Source organism: Vanessa atalanta, chromosome 7 (assembly GCF_905147765.1).
Source record: "Vanessa atalanta chromosome 7, ilVanAtal1.2, whole genome shotgun sequence".
In the NCBI taxonomy this organism is placed as follows: Eukaryota; Metazoa; Arthropoda; class Insecta; order Lepidoptera; family Nymphalidae; genus Vanessa; species Vanessa atalanta.
This window is the reverse complement of record NC_061877.1, coordinates 11,175,039-11,187,440: the sequence shown is the minus strand read 5'-3', so window position 1 is coordinate 11,187,440 and position 12,402 is coordinate 11,175,039. Positions and strand designations below refer to the sequence as shown.

General features: G+C 32.5%; 1 protein-coding gene across 3 annotated transcripts in view; it reads right to left on the bottom strand.

Moving 5' to 3' along the window:
• The window catches only part of LOC125065137 (tolloid-like protein 1), a 107,656-nt gene that overhangs the window by 7,702 nt on the left and 87,552 nt on the right, over positions 1 to 12,402 (bottom strand). For all 3 annotated transcript variants that reach the window (XM_047672595.1, XM_047672594.1, XM_047672593.1), the window contains exons 8-13: positions 9,600 to 9,830; positions 8,731 to 8,868; positions 2,141 to 2,344; positions 628 to 740; positions 375 to 523; positions 13 to 218 (exon numbers count right to left, since the gene is read on the bottom strand). In XM_047672595.1, coding sequence (XP_047528551.1) covers positions 13 to 218; positions 375 to 523; positions 628 to 740; positions 2,141 to 2,344; positions 8,731 to 8,868; positions 9,600 to 9,830 — 1,041 coding nt within the window. The remainder of the gene's footprint in view (positions 1 to 12; positions 219 to 374; positions 524 to 627; positions 741 to 2,140; positions 2,345 to 8,730; positions 8,869 to 9,599; positions 9,831 to 12,402) is intronic.

The window sequence follows — 12,402 nt, the reverse complement described above, 5'->3', positions numbered from 1 at the left end:
TTTGATACTCACTCTCACATTTCTTTCCATCAGAATGCAATTCGTAACCGATATCGCAAGCACACTCATACCCGCCGAGAGTGTTAACACAAGAGTGGCTGCAGCCATGATCAATAGAAGCGCATTCATCAAACTCTTTCATAAAGGTTGCAGAAAAACCAGCCTTCTGCACTGAGCTATCTGACTCGAAGATAACGAGAAGTTTATTGGAGTTAGATCTGAAATTTTAGTTACATTTAAACGAAAAAAGAAAATATTGTCTTATTAAAAATGATTGCAAAGTTATTACAATGTTGAAGTGGCAGTGGCATATGAGTATTTATTTACTTTAATAATGGAGCTCCGACTTGTTTTATTTTTGCTACAAATGTTACCTGATATCCGGAGGAATTTTGTGTCCACAAAACATGCCTATTAATGGACTGTCCATAGAGTCTCCATCCCTTATTTTAACTTTGTCGTAATTGCATGTGTCGTGGTTTTCGACTTCGAATGAGTGGAACCTTAGAGCAACCTGATAATCCTGCAAACACATAAATATGATGAGGTTGAATCGATTGTAATGTTTTTTTAGTCGTGAACGAGATAGTGATGAGTAGTGGTAAGGATAAATATTCTATGTCTTACCTGCGGCACAGACAGTTTCCAAATACAGAGTTTATTGGGTTGGTAATCATCTGGATAGTTAGGAGACTCTAAATGACCGCTGCTATCGACTTCTATGTCTCCACCACACACAGCTGTGGAATAAATTGAAAAAAAAAATTAGTATAAACGTACAAAATAACTGTATTTTTTAGGGTACCTACAATCAGTACAGGATACGCTGAAATCAAGTCCAATAATTAATCGTGCTTGTAAGTGCAGTTTACACACTGCGCCGTCCGCAAATAAACAAGAGCGAATTATGACCCAGTACTGATAATACTGCAAAGTCTACTAGTTTAGGTACTTTTATAAATTTCATTGTATATAAAGCATCAATTCCTATCGAACTTGAATTCGAAATGTACATGTCCCCATCGACGTTATAATTACATATTTGGTATAGATATTAAATGAAGAGCAGATTTTTTTTTTCGTCCGCAATTGTTTTCTCTTTTTTTGTAGTATATTAAACAAAACGGATCGTTAGACAAGCGTAGGATAGACGAGACAAAACTGATTAAATATTTAATAATATATGAAGAAGTAATATGATTAATTTTCAGTAATCACGGGGTTACGGTACTTCAGAATTGTTATGTCTATTCTTTATTGAATTACGACTGCGTTATTAGATTCGGTTCTGAAAACAAGATCGTGTTGTGCTTTGAGTCGTTAGATGTGAGTCTTTTTTATAAAATATAAATAAGATTTAGTCGAGGAAATACGAAAGGAATAAAGAAAATCAATATAAAATATTGTAAGTCGTTTGAAGACAAATTAATAGTTATTGTTTGTGAGCATTAGCATTAGAAGGCTGTAAATTTTCCCACTGCTGGGCTAAAGGCCTCCTCTCCCTTTGATTTGGAGCATATTCCACCACGCTGCTCCAATGCGGGTTGGCGGAATACACATGTGTCAGAATTTCGTTGAAATTAGACACATGCAGGTTTCCTCACGATGTTTTCCTTCACCGCCGAGCACGAGATGAATTATAAACACAAATTAAGCACATGAAAATTCAGTGGTGCCTGCCTGGGTTTGAACTCGAAATCATCGGTTAAGATGCACGCGTTCTAACCACTGGGCCATCTCGGCTGTTGTGAAAATTGTTTGTGAACTTCTTAAAAATTACTTTTGATACAATGTATTCATGTATCACATAATGTCTAACAAAGAAACTCTGATATTTTTATGATATATGAAAATTTTCTTTCAAAATAAAGTACTTTAATCTTTTAAATATATTACAAGAGCATCTGCATGATATTATGGAAGAAAGAATAAGGCTTGTATTTAGATAAACAGTTGAATTATATTTCTCCTCAGGTTTCCTAACGTTTAGTTTAAATATTATTTAAGTATTCTGTAATAATACATTAACATATTTTAATATTATTGTCGAATAAACTCAAATAGATAAATTAGAAAAAAACAAGTTTGGTAAGATTTTCAAATATACTGTTAAACTTTAATACAATTTTTATTATCTTACCTTCATAGTGCGCTCGGAATCCTTTCATTGGTTTTGGTCTGGGACCTGGCTGATACACGACGGTTAGTCGAGAGCCCGTAGATCGTATCATGGGCCCCTTCCCGGAGCCACAGATGCGGCCCAGCACAGGAGCATCGGGCATGTAACCGTCAATAACTTCGACCCATTCTGAGCGACAACCATCGGATTTGTGAATATCGATCTCTGTAAAAAATAACAATTAGATGTTTAAAATTCGAATTAATTTTAATTCGCTTATGCTGTACTAATTCATTTTAAATACAAGATCCTAACATGATAAGACTCTTTAAAGGAAGTTTCGATTTGAACTCAAGAGAGTTTATCTTACCAGTTTTACAAGAGTCTTCTTATGTGATTGTTAATTGGATACTTACTAAATAAAAAGGTACAGAATAAAATTTTGTACCTTTTATTTTAGTATTAGGGAAAATAATTTGTATATGTTTATATATTAGAAGCGCCGCAAACTAAATAAATCTAGTGACGTGCTTAGCTGACGAAATTTTAAAAAAGACCCGACTTCTCATAATCTTATAAGTTATATACGTAAGTTCCGAAGTACGAATTTGTTAAAAACTGACATATGTCAAACTATGGGTTTCTTCCTACTACAATGATTATATTATTTTAAATACTTTATTGCACAACATATAAAAAACTGATAACATAAGAGAAACAAAAAACAATCAACAAATGGTGCGCAAAGGCGGTCTTATCGCTTATAACGATTTCTCAGAGACAACCTTTGGTGAACGAAACTTATAAGAGGACAGGTATGTGTATTTAAATATGAGATTGAAATTTTGTGGCCCTGCACGGGTTTGACTCAGGATCTGGAGATCTGTAATCTTCTAAGCTAGCTAGTAGACTAAATTGCACTCTTTCGATTTGGTCAGAGGCGTGCATAATTTGATAATGAAATACGTACCTTTTGATAAAAAATAAATAAAATAAAATATATTCTTATTCTTAACTGGCATTTTATTGGAGACAAAAACTATCACAATATGTACAAATAATGTAAAAATAAGGATAAATTACGGGTACTTGTATCAAATGGCCAATTTACTGTGAAACCTTTTCCTACCCCAATTCTTTAGCATTGCGATAATACGAGAGCAATGTTGCGTAAAATACGGGTCCTTGTTATAGTGGTCATTTGCAAGGAAACAGAATAAAAAACGTTTTATACCTTGTTTGTGAACTATAGAATTTTTTATTTGTTGTTTTATACCTACATTTTTATAGCTTCTATTATGATATCTATCGAAGAATTATCATGTACCTCTTTTATCTTTATAATAACCTCCCCTTTATTTTGAGGAGAAGGTTTAGGGATCAACCACGCTGCTCCAATGCGGGTTAGCGTATACACATGTGGCAGAATTTCATTGAAAATAGAGTCATGCAGGTTTCCTCGCGATGTGTTTCTTCACCGAGAACGATTAAAATTAAAACCACAAATTAAGTACATGAAAATTCAGAGGTGCATGCCTAGGTTTGAACCATCATCGGTTAAGATGCATCCTAAGCAATGGGCCAAAAATATCCTTATTTATAATAAGAGTTCAACGCTATTACATATAACTACGTCTATACAGTTTACTTTAAAAGTTCCGATAAAATATTTGCACATACTAAAAAACCTCATTTAGTGCCGTAAATGTATGATAAAGTAAAAATAAATTTAACATGTAAAGTAAACAACGTTTCGTCTTTTTATCATTTATTGGAACTAAATATTTTTTTGTAAACAAAATTCCTATTGATGGTAACGCACTGTATACATTTTTTACTTAAATACGTACATACGGACCTAGTACTACTGTTTTGTTTAAGTCTTCGCCGTAAACGAGTAAAAATAAGTCTTGTATAAAAACTACACTGCAATAGCAGTTAAAAAATATCAGAATGAAATTGTAACTAAAGGTAATGTAAGGAATGGTTAATATTTCTTACAGCGCCCTTATCTACGCGCGGAGGTGACCACTTACCATCAGGCGACCCATTTTTTGTACACTTACCTAAATCAATAAAAAATATAGACGTCTACTACTGCGAATAATAAATTTTTGACCATATCATATTAACCGTGGTTGTTTCCAATTAGTTTTAATTTTAGATTAATTTTATACGTGACATGTAACCGCAACTCATATTCGTAATGAATTGTTATTATTCATAACAATACTGAAAGTGTATATATATTAATACATATAAATTGAAATGAAACTAAATCAAACTGTATATCTGTGTTTAATCATAAACGAAATATTCATAATTCAAGTAGGCTCAAAAAAGAACCTTTGAAAACTCAAACTCAAAAATCTTTATTCAATATAGAAGCATAAAAATTACTTATTGATAGTCAAATTAAACACTACCACCGGTTCGGAAAAGAAAATACCCTGACCTGAGAAGAACTGGCGAAATAAACTCAGCGGGTTTGTTCTTTTTTTGTCATCTTTATTATTTACATACATTGGATATGAATAGAAATAGCCAGGAGGCGATCGTTTCATTCGCATGGTGTGCTATCAATCATAAACTCACTAATTGTGTAATAATGTTTCGCACACAAGCGTTCCTTAACATTTTTTTTTTATGTGGCATTTTGAACGCTTTCTAGGATCCTGTTGTAAAACCGTATACATTGTCCCACAAAAGAGTTACTGACTCTATGCAGTCTAGTAACAGGAGTAACAAGTTTGTGTTTGTTCCTTGTGCCAATGCTATGAGTATCGCATTTTATCATTAACATTTTTCCGTACATACATAACATTAAATATATATTGAGAAGCAACAGTTAATATCTTAATTTTTTTTGATTTATACCTCAATAATTTTTAGCTCCTAGGTTATAGATTGCGCGAATAGCCCTCTTCTGTAGCACAGATATTGTATCCAAGCGACTATCCAAGGTATTATGCTTTAGGGTAACGCAGCCGGCGTTACCCCAAAGCATAATACCGTAAGACATCATACTGTGGAAGTAACTGAAATATACTAAGCGAAACTGAACTAAAATTAAATAAATATATAAAAGAAACTCAGTATTTACCCTTTTCCACCAATTCAATTTATATGTATCCTGCCTAGAAATAAACAAATACTAATTCCACACTTTTTATCTTTAATATTTGTTACTTTAATAGTTGTAGTGAGTAATACGCCTTATTTATCAATAGTTTTTTGTCATGAGCTTTAAATTTTTATAGACTAAGTTAAGCAAACATGAATATTTAATTTTTAATCTTAGATAAGTTTTAAGCTAAGGAAAATAAGGTAACTTATCCTTTGTTTAATCGTGTCTTTAAAATTCGTTTTATGCGGGAAAACGTCGTGAAGAAAAAAATGAGTCGGATGACTTTCTGCCACATAGTGACAGCGTTGTAGTATATTTACGTGTCAAAACTCTCCCTCGAGAGGAGAAACAGACATTAATTTTTTACTCCTCGTTTAAAGGTTTTTATAAAAATGTTTTTTTTTTTTTTTACAGTGATAGTGGCACAATTGCAATTACTCTTTTGGTTTCATTTTGCTTTGCCAATGAACTGTCGTTTCGTTCAATAAATATTCAATGTATACTTTGTTTTATCTATGGCCTATAAATAGTTTGTATATTTTGAGCCTTGGAGCAAATTATTTTCGCAAGAGACTGAAGCAACTAAACTGATCAGTAGGGAGATGATGATATATAACTGATGGCCCAGTTGTAGAAAGCTTGCATGTTTACCGATGATGGCGGGTTCACCAGGTAAGCTCTAGTGAATTTTCATATGAATTTCTGTTAATTTGTGTTCATTATTTATCTCGTGCGTTCATTGCATTCAGAGATGTGAACGTGAGGTAGCGTACACAGCGAACTTAGCATTTCAAAGGTAGAGTACGCCTAAGCCCAGCTGTATGATATTTACGGGCCATTGGGCAGTAGTGGGATATATACGCTTTACTTTACTATAAGACTTAAATAAATTGAAATAATATTTTAACAAAGAAGTTTGGTGGTGATTCTGTTCTATACAATATTTATAATATATCAGTTTAACAGAACTAAAAGCCTTGCTGTCTCTTATAGCTCCACATATCACGAGCAGGACAAGTAATATTTAAATAAGTTTTTTTTTTACTATAATATGACGTCACGTCACGATGAAAAAAGGATTTACTGAGAAAAAATAAATTCTAGTCTGAGTTTTATGTTTCGGCGTCTAACGCATTTGCTTTCATTCCCAGAGGATATTAGTCTATTCCCTACATTATGTGACAGAAATCAACTTCATCTCAAAGTACTTTAGTATCAATGAATCTTGATAGCACATCAATGGCGCCGAATTTGATATGTTAAAAGAAATACGAATTTCTTATTCTACATAAGATGTTTAAATCCATTGGGTACATAAGATGTATCATAATAAATTAATATTATCTTAGCCATCCCAGCTTCGCACGGATAGTTTTTTTTGGTCAGGGAACTTTCGTGCACGTACCCAAAAGAATGGTTACCCGGATGAATGGTTTAAGCACACATCGACAAACATTCAAACAATATTTTTTATTTATATATAATAAATAAATAAAGCCTTTATTGCTGTTCTAGTTTATATAAATAATAATATATTTTTCTTTTTGAATTTCCCTTAAACTTTTGAAGTAAAATATCGGCTTACGATCGTTAATGTCCTGCAGTTTGTTTTCAGACAAAGTCTGAAGATTTCCATTCAATCCCAGCTTTTGCTTTGCGATGCCATGATGGGCCCGCTGCTTCTTTAATGTCGGCCTCCCATCTCATATTTTGTCTATCTCTGTGTCTTTTGCCATCTATGGGTTACCATTCCTTTAGGGGCCTTGTATGTATTATGTGATGAGTATATATATGTATATGTTATTGTTAGATCATAGATAATATGTCAATTTAATTATTGTTACAATTACATTATAATTTTGTTGGTATTAAGACATATTTAATTGTTTTGTTTTTTTTTTTTGTGTTTTGTTTTTTTAAATGGTTTAGTTCGGCGAACGAACAAGTAACCACGTGATGTAAGTGGTCACCGTCGTTTACGGACATGGATGCTGTAAGAAATATTAATTGTTTCTTACATCGGTATCGGCTACGATGTTTTGTCTCATACATGTAGTTTCACTGGCTCACTCAACCTTTTAACCGGAGCACAGCAATATGTTTGGTGGTAGAATGTCTGATGAGTGGGTGGTACCTACTTAGACGTTACACGAAGCTCTACCACCAAGTATAATTATTATATTTTTGAAACTACATTTAAAATATTATTTTAGTTTCTATGTTATATTGTTAATATAATATATTTCATCCTACAAATCTTCTGACATACAACTAGATAACAATTGTTATTTAAATTAATTAATAGTTTAATACAATGTAGTCTTTAACGCTAAGCGTTAAGGACTAAAATCGTCGTTCAATATGAGCTAGAGTATAAAGATTTATCGATACAGACGGTATGCCTAAGGCTGTGTAGGAAAACGATAAATTCATTAATTCGCGTACCGTAAATCCATTACTTGAATTCGATATACATATTCAGTCTGTGCCTGGGGGTGTACATCGGCATTTAGAATAACATTATACAACTTCAAAAGTATTTACATGGAATGCATTTCTGTAGTCATTGTTTTACCGTCAAAAGGCCAGTGTGTTAAACCCGCTTAGGTTAGGTTTATGTAGGCAATAAGCTATTTTACTAACAAAATATTTTTCTCTCAGATTTTTTGAAGTGATAACTTCTTGTGGGGTAAAACGCTTCGTTACGTAACGCGTTACGGCGCCAGTCTGTTCCCTTTCTCTTACGCATACGGCAGCGGCTATCTACCGCCCTTACTTTCTCACTCAAACCCCCAGCGATACCCGATTTCGGACGTTTTTTAAGCTATCACTTCCGTCGCGCGACGACGCACAAGTATATTTTTTTAATATGTTTTCTAGACATATTTTATTCTCTTGAATTGCTGATTCAATTTGTAAGTAGATTTTTTATATTTATAAAAAGCGTTATGTACTTAATACGTGATTTATTTTGATACTAGCTGAACTTGCGGCCTTACCTGCGCGAAATTGATAAAACTTTACCTATTACACATGTTTATGTGTTATTTGTGTAATTTTACACCATCGGTGTGAATTAGTGGGGGTGGACATAGGTCTATTCCCGGTATTTAAACTATCTCCATACAAAATTTCATCAAAATCGGATGCATTTTATAATCATATAGCTCAGGTATATAAATTAATATAAATATAAATTAGGTACATTAATTATAATAAGGTTGGTTGGTAACTTAATAAGGTTAGTACAAGAAGCCCCTTTGATAAGATCTTGTAAAGTGTCGATACTACTAATTTCGAGGGGTTGTTTGAGAGCGGTAATGGTCCCAACCTGATTGTTATCAGAACAACTTCTTATCTCTAACTTTACGTTAATTATAACTATAACTAATATAGTTAATTATTATTTGTTTTTTAAGATAACCTTGGCCGATTTTGTAGATTTATGAATATAATAGGAGTTACTGATGTTAAAGCAACTTACCAGTGATATTAAGCACGACACGTTCACCGTGCGTAGCCACGATTCGCCACTCGCATCGGTCTGGTGTCGCAGGCGTGTCCGTGCCCCAACCAGGAGAATTAAACCATCCGGAATTACCCAGGAATGTTTTACCGCATTCTATGTATAAAGATAAAAAATTACGTGGGGCTATAAAACACGAAAAGGGTTTAATAGAAAACGATATTTCTTTTGATGTGTTTCTCGGTGTCTATAGACAAAGACGATTAAAAATATATCATTCGATTATAATTGGCAACTGTCATAACAATATTGATGATGTTCTACTGATAGATTTCATTTTCTAGAGACATTATCCAACTGCGCAGGTCGTATTGTAATGCAAGGTTGTATGCCAACCCAAGTGGAGTCACGATTCCCTGACCATCATAATCCTAAAATCCTATAAATGATGGGACGGCAAATCGGTAAAGGGAATAGTTACAAGCCCCCGCCCGAACTCTTCCCTGCGGCCATAGAATTAAAGTGCTTAATGAAGTAAGCACTGTAACTTATTATTAACATAGACCACCCCCCCCCCTCTCACCAGACTTGAATCCAAGAACTCGGGGTTAATAGCCTTTTAAGTTAGCCACTAGATAAACTAAAAAGTTCTTATAAAAAACAACTGGCTTTACTCGTGCGAAATTTATAAAAGACAAACCGTTTTACCAACAATTTTCGTAAAATCCATTCTTGACGAATGTCTACGCTCTATAAGAAACCTACGTGCCCAATTTCAACTTTGTAGGTGTTATAGTTTCTGAGATTTCGTGATTAATCAATAGTATTTCGGTTTTATATATATCGACAGATAGATAGATAAATTAGTTAACAACTACTAAACTTACTTGCGCATTTATAAAGTAAATTTGTTTGTGCGATGTCGCTGGCACTTAGTCTAACTCTCTGTCCAATCTCCGGTCTCTTCTTTCCATGCACTTCAAGCGGTAGAATGGTATCTAAATACGTTCCCTTGCTGAACGTATTACGAGCGTAGTGCATAATGGAATCGTAATCATACGTCTGTCCAAGAGAATTCACTTCTTCCTCGGTTAGCTTGTTAAAATTGTATTCTTGTCCTGTGGAAAAAGGCGTTACATTAAAACAAAGTAGTTGACGTTTTAGTTCTGTGGTTTTGTCTTGATGACAAACAAACAGACGAACAGAGTTACTTACGTAGTTATAATATTAGTTTAATACAAGATTTAGGCCAGAATGTATACAAAAAAAAAATAACCTTAGAATAATTTAGAATCAATAAAATATACTGCTATTAATTCAACATGTAAATTTTAATCTGAGTTTGCTCCGGCTATAAAAATCTCAAATAGAAGAGAAACCTAGAATTTTTATAACACTTCACAGCTTTTCAATCTAGACGTAGCAGGTAAAAAGTAATCAACTTCGTCAAACTTCTCGAGTTCCCAATAACATTGAGAGCAGATTAAAGGAAATTAATTTAGAAGTTTATAATCCTTGTTAAGAACTTACATCGGCCAATTGATAACAAATTCTCTGACTTTAAAGTAAGCCTATTAAAGGAGAATTGAATAGAGAAGATACCTATCTTATTGTGTTGTGTATAAGACCTGATATTTCGTACTGAAAAATTAAGGAATGTTTTAATCAAATCATTTATAAAAAATGTTGATATAAATCTATGATTTCAATGTTAATATTTTTTATTAATTTAAGTATATTCAGGTAGCGTTTCAGATATGACAAGAGTCAAGAGTTAATTAGAATTTAAATGCAAAATACTTGGTAAAATTTCCAAACTAAAACCATTATAAATTGACGAAGATTTAAATTGATAACAATAACCTTACAGTTGCTTATCTCTGACAATTAGGACGGTCTGCTGTGAATTAAATTCGACCTTAATTCACAGTGTTAGAGTTTAATTTAAAATTATTTAAATTTCTTCAACAAATACCAAGTTTTGAATGTCTAGAATATCGGTGTACTCCTGGCATTTTGGTTATTTATGCTCAAAGCTTGTCTATGAATTTTGCCTGAGTAATTATTTTTCACCAATGTTACCATAACGAGACGAAATTTTTCGTTATTCTGGTAAAGATATTATTACTGTGCTTTTATGTAAAGGTTGTTTTTTTTTTGAGATATTTGTTTGCGTTGTATTTCAAATCTGTTGTGTTACTGTGTAACTATTATGCAATTAAAAATTTTTGTGTGTTTTGTATTTTTAAAATATTTATGGCGAATTAATTCGTTTCCTTTTTTTGTCACCTTAAAAACTTAATATCTGGTTTATATTAAAAAAAACTTTTCGATTATTATTTTAAAAGTAGCTTGGAATTCATTTAATACCTAAATTTTGATGAATAAATAATGTCTTCAATTCCAACGAAACTGCAGTGTTACATAACTATTTTAATAGTTAAATGTTTAAAACAAAGGCATATGTGTTCATTTGCTACTTACGTCAAATTAATCTGAATTAATAAAGGAACAATGTCTTAGAACGGCCTTGTCCTGTCTTAGAATAAATTCCCTTAAATTTCAGTAAGTTCTTGGTCCAAGGACTTCTAACATTACTGATAACCGCTTTTATAGACATGACTATCTGCATCGCGTTTATACTTTTATTTTCTAACAATAGCTATGAGCTATCAAGATCACCAGGGAATAAGTGGGCTAGTATGATATGATGTAATACTTATTTAATTCTCGGCAGCTGTCGGCGAGCTTGAACCCACTTGCAATTAGCTTGCCCAGTTCATAGTGATCATTAAGGTTATCACTAGAACACGCATTATCCGTAATGGGTGATATTTCAAAGATTATCTAAATGTAGCTTATGTTTTGGAAATACAACAGCAAGTAAATGACCTATTTTATAAGTTCGAAATTATTTTTTTAAATAAAACGAACACGGTTCCAAAATAACACGTGGTAAATTATGATTCCGAACTCAAAACTCCAAATTTCTAAGTAGCTGAAAATTTTAGGTATATAGTTTAGACGTGTTGTAAATTGCTTGAACAAAACTCGCAAGATAAGCTTATAAGGCACCTTATCAATTAATTTGCTTCAGCTATTTAATTCGCGGCCAGAATAAACAGCAATAATTTATGTTGTGTATTAACGCTTAATAAATTTAATGCTCATATTAAAAAAAGGAATAATATGTAAGGCATATTATATACTACTTTATATACTACTAGATAGACGAAGAGCTTGGAGTTAATATTATTGTTAGAATACAAAAATGTAATCTTGTTGATTGATGATTCAAAAGTGTTTGTACTTGAATAAAGTATATTTTAATTTACTAAACATGTTTTTAGACCGAAGTTCTTTTACGCGGCTTGCAGTAGTGTGTACTGGCAGAAATTGTCCTGTAATAATAATGCGTTATGAAGACTACCAGACGACCTTTCCCTCTCTCTCTCTCTCTCTTTCTTTCTCTATCTCTTTCTATTATAAACAGTTTTAAATAGAATTATTATAAATGTTTTTATAACAATTTTATTTATTGTCATTTATTTATTTTCAAACGTTGTTAATTTCTTTCCATTTCTTATATTTAAAATATAATATATAACAATGGCAACTTCGTTCCAACCGATACATCTGTTTATATATGTATATTATCTACTTATAAACAAAAATATTTATATCACGATC